Raw genomic sequence first — 17480 nt, 5'->3', positions numbered from 1 at the left:
ATATACATTTAATAAATCAAATATTATGTGCCAATACAAGAGAAGGGGAAATCTATCTCATCCACTAAGAAATAATGTGGAAACACACATCATGAAAAATTAAGATGTTTGCATTCTTAGAATTCCATCTAGTAAAATCTCAAGACTTTTTCAGGACAATATTTCCCTTGACGCCCAAACAAAGTACAAGAATACAGTAATACAACATGTTGACTCGACTCAGAAACAAACAAAAGTGTGCCTGTCTTAAGTCTGCATTTCAAAATCCCAAACAAAAAACCCACTGACAAACCACTTGATTCTGATTAATAGTCACTCTATCAACACAAACTATTGATAGTCATTACCAAATACCCCTCTACCCTGTCTAGGTATTCTGGGACAGCAGATCTTATAGGAGGAGACAGAACTATTCTTGAAACTTTCCTCTTACAAATGATCGCAGCATCAATTTGGGAATTCCATACCGATCTCATTTGGATATCTAATTGAAATGAAATATATTTAAATGACTGGGAAGAAATTAGATCATTATATAATGTAATATCCATATGTATAACTATAGCTCATTTATTCAAGCCTCTGTCACAACCTACAATAATATTCAGGGATCTTCAAAGAAATAGTGCATACATATTTCATTTAAATATTTGCTCATATATTTGAGATCATTATTAGGAAAATGTTCTTCCTGTTTTAAAATTATTTGTCAGTTGAACATTTACTGAGAAAACTTACAGAAATTTATATCTATACATAAATATGGGATTCCAAAAGCATGTTGAAAATACCATTGTCTTTAAATTCAATATTTCATGAACTTTTTGCCCTAGCGTGTGTGTATAATTTATCTATAGGTTGACTTGAATGTATACTTTATCAGTAAACATTAGGAAAAAACTAGTCTCCTTTTCAGTGTTTACATTTTCATTTTCCTTGTTTTATTCTTGTACAATGATGCTCTAGAAAATATTGATAGTGGCTACCATGTATATATTTTTCAATCTTTTTAATGTTTCCTTGTGCCGATGAGATTTGCTATGTTTCCGGTCAAAGTTCCAGTAAGGGATACAACATTCTTTTAGGTTTCTCTTTTGGTCAGGTAAAAGTGTGATCTTTTTTTAAGTAAAAAATTTTTTTTTCTATGTAATAACCATATGTTTTTTTCAGTTAACTGGAATGACAAAATAAATTAATATTTTGCCTGATCGAGAACTTCCTTGAATTCTGAGAATAAACAGCATCTGGTCTTGATGAATATTTTATAACACTTTGAGATTTCAGTTGCCAAGATAATTACTTAGGATATTTTTTTGCATCCATCATCATACAATATTCTATAACTTTCTCTTCTGATACTTTTCTCATCATTGACTTTCAATAGTTGGCTCTAATATACATATAAAACATGTTGAGAGATCTGCTTCTTAGAACTTTGCTAAAAATCTATTTATCTTACCAGTTCTTAAGACTTTGGAAAATTTAAAGGTAAAACACAATTGTAAAGCTTTGTTCCTTCCTTTCAAAGGGGAGAAATGATGTGATTCACAAGTAAAATCTTCTTCAGCTCTGCAGCCAATTAAGCCGACACCGTCCTCCTCCTTGTTGGGGCCAGTGTGCAATGGCTGCAAACAGCAAGCCTCCTTGGTAGTGTATGCAGCCTATTGCTATGTATAGGCTGCCCCAAGGGACCTTAGAGACAGCCTTTTGCTGCTTTTCCATGCCTCTGTCTTGGCTAATTTCTGCCCTCCCTAAACTAGGCTCCAAACTGGGATACAAGGTGCTTTTGGGAAACCTCAAGGCACGGTGGCTAGAGTCCACATTGGCCAGGTTATCATGTCCATCCGCACCAGGCTTCAAAATAAGAAGCAGGTGATTGAGGCCTTACGCAGAGCCAAGTTCAAGTTTCCTGGGCGCCAGAAGATCCACATCTCCAAGAAGTGGGGCTTCACCAAGTTTAATGCCGATGAGTTTGAGGATATGGTGGCTGAGAAGTGTCTCACCTCGGTTGGTTTTGGGTTCAAGTCCTTCTTTCCCCTTGGCCCTTTGGCCAGTTGGTGGCCCTGCATTCATGAAGGCCTTGGTAGCCCTGTGCTGCTTCACTTGTACTCACCAAATAAAAATTGAACTTCCTGATAAACAAATCTTCTTCAGCAAGTGTTATATTCAATTTCCTCTGTGATTTCATATGGCACACAGAGAGCTCCTACCTTTACTAGTTTAATTGAATTAAATTCCTCAAAGTCCTTACTTATATTTTATAAATGACAGCTTTAATGGTAGTCATATTCTGTTCTTTTAATTTTTGAAAGGTATTTTTCCCCCTTTTGAAATCACTTTTGAGAACTTGCTTTGGATTTTGATGAGCACAAAAAAAAAAAAAAGAATTCTGTGGTTCTGGTGTTTGTTTTTCTTTTCTCCTCTCTGCTTCACAAGGGTGACTTCCGGTTCGCATCAAACCAGGAGTGTCCATGGAGCCCTTTGGACCAGAGACCCTCCCTCCTCCTGCCTTTCTCCCCTTCCCCCACTCCTCCCCTACGCCCACCCCACCCCCACACACACACAAGTAGCTGCTATGCAGCCATGAGCTGGGTCAAACAAATGGAAACTTTAAGCTCTATCACTTAATGTGTCTTAGTTGCTTAATGACTTTTACAAAATAGGTTTTATTTCTGGCTGTCAGGTTCACAGCAGACGAAGGAAGATCAATGCATACTCATACTGCACTTTCTTCAGAATGAATGCTCATCTTATGCCAGCTAGATCTTATCATACTATCAAAAACAACAGAGATGGCTTGGTATTATTTGGTTTATCTGTTTATTCAGGCAGAATCTGAAAGCATTTCATATGCAGCTAGATCAACAAATGCTTTTATTTTCCTGGCTTAACAATGGCCCATAGGCACCAATTTGGAATATGGAATTCATTGTGCTGAAACAATAACTCACTGAATGGTATCTAAGTGACCCATAAAAGTTAATGCAGTTTTTAAAGTCATCTAATGCAATACCAAAGAAGAGGTAGAAGAAAGTGGGTCATTCTGTAAGCAAATCTCTATGGTTTAGAAAAAAAAATAATATGGGGCAGCTTTGATGAAAAATGACTCAGAAAGAGGAACCAAATAAGCACAATAACAAAAACGTTCAATTCCTCATCACGTCGTGTCCTTAGAAGTCAGCGACTGTTTCTGAGTGATGTTTCATTGCTTTTATTCTTTAAAATGTACACAAGTCCTTCAGAATTTATGGTTACAATGGCTGCTGTGTAAAGAAATATTTAAAAAATATTAGAAACCCATTTTCAGAGATGTTATTAATATGATCCTTTGAGGTAGTTAATACAGTTATGATTCACCCACACTGATGCTAAGAAATCGAGTGAATTTTTTTAAGTACATATGCATCCTCCCATTCAACAATGCCATCCTATTTGCTGATATTCACATTTATATAACAGAACAAGTATGAAGAATACATACATTTTAAACATTTTGAAATAGTGTTCTTAATGTTAGCTAACAGAGAAGATTTCATCCTTTTATAAAATGTAGTTCTTCAGAATATACTTTATATTATTTTTATTCTAGCCGGAATGAAAATGTTTTATTTGGAATACTTGCAAAAAATTGGTCATTAACTATGCATCAGGATAAAGAATTAGATGCAATATAGAACTTAAATAATTCAAATTATCATAATGCATCACCAAATGAAATGCTATTCTTTAAGGTTCAATGAAATGTAATCATAATTTCTATTTTTAATTGTTCCTTTGAGTGATTCAGCTTTTGGGGGGAAGGAGGGAATCACAAAGAAACATGTGCCATATCTTTCAGAAGTACTCTTTTGGAGAAGTGAGAAAACTTTGCTATATTATAAATAAAAATATATACATAGTTAAAGTACATTACATGTAATGACAAATAAAATTTTCAAGTAATAGGAATGATCTAGGAATAAAATATACACTCTTGTGAATTATTGACTTATCAAACAGGAAGGTTTCAGGAAAGACAATGTTATTAGAATGGTTATTATATAGAATGAAGATTAGATAGGTAATCTTGATGGTTAACCAATTCTAATGTTTCATTTCATTAAAACTTTCCTTCTCCAATAGAAGCATTGAAGTGTTTCCTCTTCTGTCTGAGAGTGTGTAAACCATGATATGTCCAGGGGGAGCCCTGGTGGTAGAGTGAACTACGTGGTGGGCTGCTAACCCCAAAGGCAACAGTTCAAAATGTTCAGCTGCTCCAGTGGAGTAACAAGAATCTTTCAACTCTCATGACGAGTTAGAGTCACAGAAACCCAGACAGGCACAGGACGGGCCCTCTGTCCTGGAGCGTCACTATGAGAGTGAATCGACTCGGTGGCCGTGGGTTATTTGGATGATAGATTTTCAATACATGTTTCTGCATAAATGGTGTAGGCTTGGGTGGTACATAAGACAAAAACATATGGTCTGTCCTTTCTCATCCTTATATCTGTTTAAAAACATATGAGTGTTAGACAAGGACATGTATTTATAAACAAGTAGGAAATCAGATTTGAGAATGTGAACAGAATTTAAAGAAAATGGTGCTATGAGAAAATAGTGAAGCATGGTGTGAGACACGAGGTACATTAAGCAAAATATGAGATTTAATTCCAAAGCTGTAAGCTTACAACTCAATAGGCTAGAAAAGAGGACAAATGAAACTCAAAGAAAATAGAGAGACAGAGAGACTAACAGTAAGAATTCAGTGAGTGAAATAAAGACCAGCCACTAGTCCTTAGGCTTCCCAACAACACATGCAGTCAAGAGATACTGAGAGAATGCTTCAAATAATCCATAGCAAAATTGTGTTTGTGGGGGAGGGGTGGTTTCAAGTTGATTTTTAACTCATGGCAACCCTCTAAGGCAGAGCAGAGCAGTTTCAGCAGAAAGAAGACCTTGGACAATATAGATCGAAGCAGTGGCTGCAACGATGGGCTCAACTGTAACATCTGTGAGGATGGCACAGGACCAGGCAGTGTTTCCTTCTGTTGTGCACCGAATCCCGATGTGATGGCTCCTAACAATATCCATGGAATGCTTTGCACCACTAGGTGGAATTTTCATCTCAGTGCTCTGATGGGTACTTGGGACCTAGTAGCGGCCTTTCAAGCAATGACTACAGAGCAAATGTTTAACAAAGAACTGTATAGAGGAGATTTTCAAATATGATTGGGTGTGTCTGGATTTCTTTGGATCCCAATATGCACAGCTGGACCCAATCACATTCTTAGTACCAATTTCTATGACTTACTGTCCAATTTGTGAAGGCTACAGTCATTTCCAAATTGAAACTAGTCACACATCTCCTATTTCTTTTGGATCACATGTTGTGGATACTACCCAGTTTGTTAACATGCATTTGTACAGAGCCAACACCATCTAATAAACATCTACTCGTGCAAGAACAAGGAGATTCATGTTGTTAGCTGAAAAGACAAAGAAGACAGAACGCTCTTTGTATCTAAGAAAAATATTGTAGTGGACAATAAAATATTATTAAGAGTCAAAATAGAGCCAGTATTTGGAGGTGATTTAGATTTAGAAAGTGTGTGTGTGTGTGTGTGTGTGTGTGTGTGTGTGTCTATGAGTCCTCTAGGCATCACCTGTAAGAAGTAACATGAGCTAGCTTTGCAATAGATATCTCCAATAGTCTAAGGAGAGTATAAGGTTAGTGAATGACAAATTTTAAAAGAGCTGCTTCATTTAATAGAAAGGTGCACAAAAATATATAAAATGGATTTTAAAATTTAAGTTGAGTTGTATTCCAGGTCCTGCAAAACTCAAACTCACTGCCATGGAGTCAATACCAACAAAGAGTACTTTTCACTCCATGGGATTCTGAGACAGTGACTATTCATGCGAGTGGATAGCTCTGTCTCTCTCCTGAGGCGTGACTGACGTTTAGAACTGCTGACCTTTCAGATCACAGTCCAACTTGTAACCATTACGCCACCAGAGCTTCAAATCAAAGTACTGGTTGACATGAAAGTCTAGCTCACTTGAGAAACTTGTCTAGAATTCATCGTAAAAGGGGCAGAAAAAAACAAGATTAGAATACTTGGAGAGAATGTAAATCCTATGCCAAACAAAATGTGTGTGTGTATATTTCTGAAGGAATAATGGTGGATCTAGAAGTGGAAAAAAACACACAAAAAAGTATCCAGCTATATGTAGTAATATTGCAGTGTGAGTCATTTTCAGCAGAAATTTAAACACTCCGTCGGCTAAAATGTAACATATTCTATTAATGTGTAGATCTATTCGGTTCACATTCAAAGTTAAAATATGTTTGGACTTTGGGAAGAAAAAAGAATAATTCCTAGGTCTGAAATTCACACTGACCACTGACACCCATTCTACACAGTAAGGAAGGAGATAGGAGTTTGTGGGCCTCGGCATCTGTGCAATGCAAATTGTTTCTCTGATTTTCAGAAGGTCAGAGAGAACAAAGGCAAATATGATTCTAATAAACAGCTGCTCATATAGAAGGAGTTTTATTCTTTACCTTAATTTCAAAGCTGTGAAGCATCAAGTTATAAAAATAACTTCAATGACTCAGGAGCAAGGAGAATGATATCTTTAACTCCAAACTCAGCAGCAGAGAATAAGGCATCAGAGCCAGCCTGCCCAGCACAATTCCCACAGGGAAACACAGAAGGCAGAGATAACATCAAGAAAGTAAAAGCAATAACGGAAAGCAAGCAACTTTTCCCATTACGACATTACATGTTAGTCTTTTAAAGGCTTTAAAAGATAACTCGCAGATCACCTTTTATCTTGGTTTTAACAAGGCACAGCTTGCATGCACAATGTACACCAGGTGTTGCTACCAGACCTGCTCTCCCTGATCCCCTTCTCCACACAACATGGAGGACGTGAGTGTGCAGTCCTGGGGGTCTGTATGCATCCAGTGCTGTGAGTTTGACCAGAATCAGAGGAGTAAAATCGTTGTGGGTTCCTGGGGCGGGTGAGTCTGGGCAGATACAGCTTGAGAATCAGGTGGGGTTATCTCTTTGGAGTGGTGGTTGGCTCTCTTAAGGAGGGTGGAGTTCAGCTCCCTGTGAATCCCTTCGTGGGGTCAATATTGGTATACCTTAACACCAACCAATTGCCCTCTTGTCAATTACAATGCATGGTGACTCCTGAGAGTCAGAGTAGAATGGCCATCCTGGGGGTTTCCAATCATAGATTTCCAGGAACACCAGGGCACCTTTGAGTAGATTGGAATGTGGGATCCTTGAGTTAGCAGTTGAGTGTTTTAACCAGAGACATCACCTAATGATCCCTGTACCTATAAACCCTGTCTTATTCTGAAGGTCCAGAGAAGTTTATAGGGAACAACATTACTGGCCTGTCTCCAAGTCCCTATGGTTGGGAGAGGGAATGTTGAATATAGAGAAAGAGTGCTTTCCCACTGCCGCGCCCCACAGCTCACTCAGCCTCTCCACATTACTTGCCATTGAGTGGACGCTGACTGGGAGCTACCCTATGGGACAGAGTGGAACTGCCCTGTGGGCTTCTGAGACTGTGATTCTTTATGGGAGTGAGACATTTCATGCTTCTCCTGTGGAGCTGCTGATAGTTCTGAACTGCTGACCTTGCAGTTGGCAGCCCACAGTTCTAACTAAAGCAGTCACTGCTTAAATGCCACCTCAAAGATGAGAGAACCACTGCTATAATTTATCTCATACCTAGAGAAATTATTTGATGAGTTATATAAGAGTTGGGTCTCCTTTGACCTTTCCCAGTCTCTCGGTTATTATCCAACCCCTCACAGAGACTACATGGAAGATGAAAAGCAGGCTAGAGAGAAGAGATGTAATCTTCCAATTTTATGCTACTGAATGTCCATTACAAAAGGACAATAACTAGTTAATTCACTAAATTATCATCTACAGGTAGTTTTATCTGGCTCTTTATCCCCCAGTATAACTTAATGAATCCTTGATGACAATCAAGTATTGCAGCCCTCAGTATGTGCTCCAGTTCAATGTTTTAAAAAAAATGTGAAGACAACTCAAATCTTCACAGCTGGACCAGTAGGTGACATCATGACACACCAAGAAAAGATTGAAATTGCCAACGATTTCATCTTGCCTGGATCCATCATCAATATTCATGGCAGTAGCAGTCAAGAGACTGCTCTTGACAGTGAATAGCAGTCAAGAACAGTAAAGAAATCAACCATGCCACACACTGGGAAAATATGCTGCACAAGTCTTCTGTAAAATGTGAAAAAGCAAGGGGGTTCCTTTGAGGACTATGGTGCACCTGACCTAAGTCATGATATTTCCAATTTCCTCTTAAACATGTGAACGTTTGACATGGAATAAGAAAGCACAAAGAAGAATGGATGCACATGAATTATGGTGCTTGCAAAGAATGTTGAAAGTGCCATTGGTTGCCAAAAGAACAACTAAGATGGTCGTGGAAGAAGTACAGCCAGAAAGTTCCTTAGAGGCAAGGACAGAGAGGCTCTATTTATTGTACTTTGTACCTCCTGTTAGAAGAGACCAGTTCCTAGAGAAGGACATCATGCTTGGTAAAGTAGAGGGTATCAAAAAAGAGGGAAACTTTTGACAAGGTCGATTGACACAGTGATTCCCACAGAGTTCAGGCATAAGGAAAATGGCAAGGAAGGGGCAGAGGTTGGCCATGTTTCCTCCTGCTGTACACAGGGTCGTTGTGAGTCTGAACTGACTCGTGACACCCAAGAACAACCTTCAGCTTAGTGCTGAAATCAAACAACTGCCATTTAAGTAGTTTCACATACTTCTATTTAGTTTTCCTTGCCATGAAGAATTAATTGCCTGGCATCTTTGTCTGAACAAATTGTTATTTTTTCTTGAAATGATAACAGTTAAATTACGACGATGACTCAAAGTAGCGGAAGCCTAGTAACATCCATTATCTCCTCATGGGAAACAATCTCAAAGCGTATCATCAGTTCTGATGTCCTTTCTGCAATTTTCTTATTTAAATATCCTCTGTTCTACAGATGGTTTCCACAACACTCTCTGGTACTATGCTGTCATGTTGATAATGTGGGTGCTCTTTTGCAACCCAAGAAACATATATATGGCCACTAAGAAAGTAATGTACTCATTTGAGGCCATTTTTCTCACCTATAAAATAAAGATGGTAATCCGTACCTCACAAAGTAGGTAGGATAGTGCATGTGAGTATGGAGAACAACCAAGAAGAGAGGCCTTTTGTTAATATTATACTTGAGCACAGGGGTTCTTCCTTAAACTACTGCATCTTATTATGTGAGATGTTATTCAATATTTTCCTTATTAGCTTGCATTCTCCCCCTTTAGGACCATTTCCTATTTCTAATTTTTCTGGAAATATAAATCAATTCAATTATAAGTAAGATTGCTAATTCTGTTTCTCTGTTTAGGCCAACGATGTAGCTCTTGAATAGCTTCCTTAGGAAAAATCCCTTTTCAGCATAATTTGGTGCCACAGATTGACAGGTTCCCTCAATAATAATGGTTCAGCTTGGACTTAGGGGTATCTCATCTCACTAGAATACATTGAAATATGAAATATGTTCCTCTCTGCTACTAGATCAGCATTTTGAACCTGTGGGCCGCGACCCCTTTGGTGGTCAAATGACTCTATGACAGGGGTTGCCCAATTCATAGCAGCAGCAAGATTATAGTTATGAAGTAGCAATGAAAATAACTTTATGGTTGGGGGTCACCACAACATGAGGGACTATATTAAAGGGTTGCAGAATTAGGAAGGCTGAGAACCACTGTACTAGATTGTCAGATTTCCAAGTAAAGTTATAGCATTTGATGTAGAAATTTCTTTACGACATACTTACCAAACCATTATGGCAGAAAAAATAAGTACATATACCGGTCTTGAAGAATTTGAATTTTTTCCCCTTTATTTTGTATTAATTCCTTTGGTAAAATTACTGGATGTAGAAGTATAGCATTGTATACATCTCTAAAAATTATCCTTTTCAAATCAAGTCAGAATTAAACCTTGAGTATGGGTCATAACTCAATGTAAGGAAGACCAAAATCCTCACAACTGGACCAACAGGTACCATCTTGATAAGTGGAGAAAAGGATGAAGTTGTCAAACACTTTCTCTTACTTGTCTCCATGGTCAATGCTCATGGAAGCAGCGGTCAAGAGAACAACAACAACAACAAGAGTTGCATTAGGTAAATCTGCTGTACAAGACCCTTTTAGAGTATTGAAAAGGATGTAACTTTGAGGACTAGAGTGCACCTGCTACCAAAGCCATGGTATTGTCCACTGCCTCATATACATGTAAAAGTTGGACATCGAATAAGGAAGGATGTACAAAAGTTGATGCATTTGGACCGTGGTACTAGAGAAGAATATTGAAAATACCATGGACTGCTAAAAGCACAAACTCATCTGTATTGGAAAAAGTAAGGCCAGAGTGCTCCTTGAAGGCAAAGATGCAAAGAATTTGTCTTACATACTCTCGACATATTTTCAGGAAAGAGCTGTCCCTGGAGAAGGACATAATGTTTGTTAAAGTGGAAGGTGGTAGAAATGGAGGAAAGTCCTGGATAAACTGGGTTGGCACGGTGGTGGCTGCAACAATGGGCTCAGGGCGGACGAGGCAGGATTGTGAGTGCCCTGTTGTACTGTGTTGTGCATCGGGGTGCTCTGGTTCAGAGCTAAATCTGTAGCACCCAACCACAACCATCAACGAAAGAATCTACAGTGAAGATAGAAAATTCCCAGATTCCCTAAATTGTTGATAGACACTAATGAACATAAAATTTGACCTTTACAATAATAAAATATATGATTTAAATATGTTGTGTTTGTTAGGTGCCAACAATTCAGTTATGCGCGGTTGATTCATTAACTCATTGTGAGCTGATGCACAAGGGAAAGAAACGTTGCCCCGTCATGAACAATCCTCAGCATTGTTCTCATGCCTGAGACCATTAATGCAGCCACTGTCTCAGCATAGCTTGCTGAAGGTCTTCCTCTTTTTCAGTGCCCCTCTACTTTAGCAGGCACAATGTCCTTCCGCAGGGATGGGTCTCTCCTGATAACGTAGCCAAAGTATGTGAGACAAAGCTTCCCAACCCTGCCTCCAAGAATTCTGGCTGTACATTTTCCAAGATAGAGTTGGTTGTTCTTTTGGCAGTCCACGGTACTTTCAATATTCTTCTCCAGCACCACAGTTCAAATGCATTGATTCTTCTACGGTCTTCCTTATTCAATGTCCAACTTTCACATGCATATGTGGGAACAGAGAATACCAGGGCTTATGTCAGGTAGTCATCACAGTAACATACAAGGAAGACAAAATCCTAAAAATTGTAAATAGAAATTTGCAGGCAATTCCAGAAAATATTATTATCTTACAATCATAGGTAACAAACAGACAAAACAAAGAAACTATGTGTTTTGGAATTATGGTGTTGTAAAAGCATATCAAATGCACAAATAAATCTGTCCTGCCAGAATGCTCCATAGAAGCAAAGATGTTGATCATCTTTTGAACTTTGAACCTGTTAATAGGAGAGATCAATTTCATGGAGAAAGACATCATGTTTGGTAAAGTAGTGGAGCAGGGGAAAAGAGGAAGAGTCTCAAGGAGGCGGTGACTCAGTAGCTACATGTCGTATGTTTAAACATGACCGTGATTGTAAAGATCCTGTTGTGTCTCAGTTCGTGTCTGTAAGGTGGCTCAGAGTTGTAGCCCACACCATGGCTTCCAACACAACATTTGCTCCTTAGAAACAGATAGTGTCAACAAGGTAAGAAAGTGTATCAAAATTAGCAAAAATTCATTTTCATTTCTTCTATTTATTTTGGTGTGATAACCCTAAAGTTAAGCCACAGTAAGAAAAGTGGCATGCCTACCTGGGCAAGAACACTTTGGAGGTAGTCTCATTTCACACAACAACAGCAAACTACATTTTTTATTTCTGGGAAGAAGTCAAGCCAGGCCAGGCCAGGACATGCAGCATCTCCGGAGGGAAACCGACACAATGCATACCTGAGCTCCACACTGATCTCTGATGTGTATGGGGCAGGACCTCTTGGGGACCTGGAGACAAAACCTTTCTTACAACAGACCCAACTTAATAAAATCAAGTCCCTAGCAGCTTTCCGCATATTTTTTATGAACTTCTGCAAGAACGTGTTAATGACAGGTATCTGAAAGACATCAGAATAAACAAAGGCAAACTGTTTTCTGTATGTGTTATTTCACCTTTTTCAGAATTCAGAGGCAGTGTGTATTATGATATGACAGTTTTCTTACTGCAGCATATTTTTCCTTGGGTTGGTCAATATAAACTATGGTTAAATTACTGATGCTTTCTTTTAAAAGGTGAATACGAGCTGATTCATATCATAACTAAATTAATGCAGAGAAATATTTTTAAATATTAGCAAAAATTGCTTGTTTAAAATGGCTGTGGGTAATAATTGTATCTAAATGAAACAACATCAATTTAGATTCCATTTTTTCTTTCATTCAGTACTCATCGTTTCTAAGTACTGGTTTTAAGATAACAAATAAAAATATTTAAAGGGGAGAAATTCAACTGCTTACAGTGTTACAAGTTCCAGTCAATTTTCATTTAACATGTTATTGTGTTCGGTGTGTTCTATTAGGATTATCACTGCAAACTGTGGTTTGAGAGTATTGTGAATGATTTGATTGAGAGATTACACAGCAGAGGCTTTAAGTCGTTCCAATCAAGGTCAAGTGTTATGATGAGTGTCAATCTTTCTCTGTGACATTTCCAAGTTTCTTTAAAAGCACGTTTCCCTTTTTCTGCATGAAAATTTACTTTCTAAATGGATTTTCTCTGAAGAAAATTTTCTCTTCAAGACTAGACTGAGGCGAAGAAGCGAATATTGGTGGGATATTTATTAGTGCCAGGTGCAGTCCAGGTGCTTCGATCCTTGAGGGAGTCTCCTAGGTTTTTATTACAAGTAACAAGCTCAAGGTCACAGAGCTAATAAATATCAAAGTCTATCTCCTGAATTAGCTGGAGGAAGATGGGCAGGAGCAACTAGCTCATCTAAAATATTTTCTAATCAAACCACGAACTCTATACAAGTCTCTACAATACAGAAATGAGACCACCCAATACAGACCCTCCAGTATTATTCTTTTCTCTTAAGACTAGCTCTCCCTTAAGGGTGTCCTTGCATTTCCACTAGGTAGTTTCAGATGGCAATGGCTAAGATTCTTGAAGAATCCTGGTGGCACAGAGGATGACATGTGGGCTGCTAGCCGCAAGATCAGCAGTTTGAAACTACCAGCCCCTCCAAGAGAGAAAAATGAGGCTTTCTACACCTTGGGAGGATTGACAGTCTCAGAAATGCACAGGAGCGGGTCTTCTCTGTCCTGGAGGGCCACTAGGGATGGATTCAATAGCAGTGAGTTGAGTTATGATTATCGAGGCTCTTTCTGGAACACAGCTGATGCACACTTGCCATTTGTGGCGTGCTGTCTGCAAAAGCCGATGCCAACAACTCATAGAGTGCCCCTGGGTATGTGTCCAGCATCGTCCCTGAAGCCACAGAGTCATTCCCTGTGCTCTTGACTCCGCCTCAGGCCTGTGACCTGCTTGGAATGGTGCGTCTGGAGGCGGTGGAACCGGCAGACTCGCAGGCAGCCCTCACGGAAGCCAGCTTCCATGAAAAGATGCTCGTGTCCAACAACGGACCACCGACTGGTTTCTCAGAGCCAGTGAGGAGCCCTGCCAGAAGGTGCCATTCCAGCCCCTCCCTGGAAGTAGCAGAAACATGAGTGGTGTCCCCTGGAAGAGTCCAGCCTCTCCAGAATTCTCAGTTGACTGTGGCTGAGAACCGTGTGAAAGGCGAACACATGTTCTGTGACGAGACTTGGGGGTCATTTTGTTGTTGACTGGCAATGTGAGGGAGCTGAAATGGAAAGTGGTGTCTGGAAGTGTGATGGTGCCATGCTCACCCCCAAGACTGTGCCGGGGCTTAGGGGCCACAGTCACATGGGTGCTGAAAGGGCAGTGAAGTCATAGAGGCTCGAGAGAGGAGGCCTTCTACTCATGGCGCCGAGCTTAGCAAGAGCCTCACCTGTGTCAACACAGGGAACACACCAAGTGTATACATAAACTTGTACATCTAGCTAGTACGTGTCCCAGCAGAATGTTAAGGTGCCAAATGTCCTCTTTTAGCCATACATGATAAGTGATTGTACGGGAGAAATGAGTTAATAGAAGGAGTGGGGGGAAGGGAACTCTATTGTTTGCAAGCAGATTTTGAATAAATGCAGACGCAGGCAGTCTCAGTGTAAGAAACTGTCTCCAGGTGAGAGTAAAATCAAGATGGTTTTATACGTTTTGTGAAGAACTATGAATAACTTAACCAGGAAACTGCTCCCCCACAAAACCTACAATATTGCCAAAGGCATTGTCCCAGACCCCTCCAGAAATCCAAGGAAGAGAGAGAGGATTGTGTAAAAAGAACGATGATCTGGTTTGTGGGGGTGGATATGGTAAGTCCACATAGGGTAAAAGTCACTCAAAACTCACAAAGGTTTCAATGCCGTGTCTCTTGGGAACGAACTGAATCGAGTCCAAAGAAAGACAAACAGTGGGCTCTGCTTCCCCACCATGCTGTGATGGGACATGGAGGAAGGGTGCTAACCAGTAGCAGTGGCATTCTTGATTGGCCAACCAGGAATCCAGAGGCTGAGTCTCAAATCCACTTCTACCTTCTTGTGAACGACCTAGCCTGTGTGGGATGCAGGAGGCACTGCTGGATGATGAGGGGAAGATCTCACTAGGGCAGAGTATTCCAGTCAGAGTCGCACCACGGACTCCATCTTGGACATGCCAGCCTGATGGAGTTCCCAAATGAATGCAACCCCAAGAATGGCCCCAACCCGCTCAAGCAGAGCTCTGGTGCTGTAGTAGTGACGAGTTGAGCGGCTCATCGTGAAGTTAGCAGGTTGGAACCACTTAGGCGACAGAGGAGACTTTCTACTCCCATAAAGAGTTATCACTTCAGAAACTCACGGAGCCAGCTCTCCCCTCCGTGATAGGGTCACCATGAGTCAGAATTCACTCAACAGGAGGATGGTTTTGTTCAGATATCCACGAGAGCAGAAGAACCCACCACTGGGCAAAACCTGCCCAACTCCGTAGAGCAAAACCAGAGACCTCTCTCTCATTGCCTTATTTTCTCCTAGGAGTGAGTGGGAAAAGAACCGGTTTGAGTCTTTACAGGCTTGAATCATGTATCCAATTTAAAGCAACAGAGCTTCTCAACCAAACAATCAAATCAGTGTCCTTTCTAGGCTGTTTTGACTTATGGAAAATGGTCTTTGACACAGGGCAGAGCCAAAGCCAATTAAAAAAAGTGGGGGGGGGGGCACTATCCAGTGTTAACCTTGGACCTGAACTACAATACAAACTACTCCTGGCACAGCTTCATAGGGTGAAGCTAATCACACATACATTGTACCTATAGGAGAATGCCCACTTTCCTTTAATCACCTCCCATGATGAGATAATGATACATCAACTTCAAGAGCCACTTAAATAATTCAGATTCAGACTCAGATTTGTAATGTCCCACCAAAGGCTCTTTTCATTACATCGAGCTACCCGCATGACAAACATAGGCTTACAACTCATAAATTGCCCGTGAATCAATGTGACCCGAGGGGTATAAAATAAGCAAGCTCCCAACTGTCAAACAGACAAAATCTCAGGCAAAGAAATCTATCAATTACTAAAGTAAAGCATTGCTTTTGTTAAAGAGTACCATGGTTCCTTTACTGCCTCCTAAACAACTTGTGTGGTTTTCAAAATAGACTTGTTTGGAGATATCATGATTCTTCTAGCTTTTATGAGAAATGTATTCTTAAAGATCATTTTGCCTCCACCATATTTTTCACATTTTAGAGAGAAAGGTTGTCTTCTAGTATTTAAATTCTTACCACAACATGCAACACCTATTTGTAATAGAAACAAAGAAAGCCACTAATTGAAATACTGAGTGTGAGTTTGCTCCATTCCTATTTCTATGCAATGAAATCCATGACATGAATAGTTAAGGACACATGAAAGGGGTGGGGAAAGGGCTATCAAGCTTTCTTAACCATGATTTTAATCTTGACCTCAATGTGCTATGCGGCGGGATTACCTGCTTTGCAACTGTCTGAGTTTGGTCTCCAACTTTTCATTCATTTCTTTCTGTTCATCCAGAGATCTCTGGAGCTTAAGGGTCTGCTTCTGAGAATCATTGAGCTGCAAGAAAAGTCCAAAGTACTTTAGTTCAAGTGACTGAAATGAAACAAGCGATCATCTGTGTGACACACTCTTATCAGGGGTGGCCAGGGGGTGGTGGGTGGTGTTGGTGTTGGTGGAGGGGTATGTATATGCTCTAGTGCTGATGCAGGCATGTATGGAAGCAGGGATATTTGGTAAAATCTTCCCAATCTAGGTACACCCACCCCATCCCTGTTCCTGCCTCACCTGACTACAAAAGTCACCGTGCTAGAACTGGTGGTTAGTGTTCCTTTGATCTTCACAATTCACCTTAAATGGATGTACATATGAAGTGACTTCAGAGAGTTCATGGGAAAATTCCATTATCTTATACTCCTATTTTCTCATGAATTTCTTGAAGTTTGCTCTTTTCTGGACAGATGTACGAAATATGCATGTGTTAAGTATATGCATGCTAACTATGCAAGTACATACATTATAAATAGATATGCATATATAAATATTCTTTAACATATATTTGGATTCCTTTTAACTGGCTCAAATACAGCTGATATGGTATTCCAAGTAATCTTAGAATTCTGTTTTTAATTCAATAAAATACTCAAATCTATTTTTGTTTGTTACTGTAGTCTATTTTAGTGTGTTTGATTTTTTTTTTTTTTTTACTGTAGCACTACACACAAGGCCCTGATATGCATCCACCCTTCTGTCCATGGGCATTGAGTTCATTTCCATGGGGTTGCTATGGATGAAATTATTGCACAGGCCTACTATGGATGTGTGTGGAACATTTTCTTTCAGCTATCTTAGGAGGAGAATTACCAGGTTATAAATGTTTTAATGCCCATTTTTACAAGATGTTGTCAAACTGTCTTCCCAAATGGTTTACCAGCTTGTACTCTCAAGGTAGAGGCAGTGGTGGTTCTCCCCTCCCATCCCATAGCATGCTCTTCATATGTGGCCTCTCTCCTTGGACTGTGGTCAGTAGGGGTTTCTGTACTGCTGTGACTTATTGGCTGGCTCCGCCCAAGTCTCACAGTCATTGCTATGTCAAGCCTATCCCTGTAGTCACTCTGTGATCCATACCATGAGGGTCTTCCACTTGTTTTCTTTATTTCTTTTATATCATATTATTGGGAGGGTCTTACAGCTCTTATCACAAATCTATCCATCCATCCATCGTGTCAAGCAA

General features: G+C 39.8%; 1 protein-coding gene and 1 non-coding gene across 2 annotated transcripts in view; one reads left to right on the top strand and one right to left on the bottom strand.

Moving 5' to 3' along the window:
• Window positions 1–17480, bottom strand: part of CCDC102B (coiled-coil domain containing 102B) — a 209170-nt gene that overhangs the window by 166 nt on the left and 191524 nt on the right. The window contains exon 5 of the mRNA XM_013004766.2: window positions 16203–16306. Within this exon, the coding sequence (XP_012860220.2) occupies window positions 16203–16306 (104 nt within the window). The remainder of the gene's footprint in view (window positions 1–16202; window positions 16307–17480) is intronic.
• LOC115871684 lies at window positions 1570–1705 on the top strand. Its single transcript, XR_004047408.1, has one exon. It is a non-coding gene; the product is annotated as a small nucleolar RNA SNORA70 (small nucleolar RNA).

Source organism: Echinops telfairi, unplaced genomic scaffold (genome assembly GCF_000313985.2).
Source record: "Echinops telfairi isolate 266 unplaced genomic scaffold, ASM31398v2 ScPeMD7_7400;HRSCAF=8409, whole genome shotgun sequence".
Taxonomy (NCBI): Eukaryota; Metazoa; Chordata; class Mammalia; order Afrosoricida; family Tenrecidae; genus Echinops; species Echinops telfairi.
This window is presented reverse-complemented; position numbering and strand designations above follow the sequence as displayed.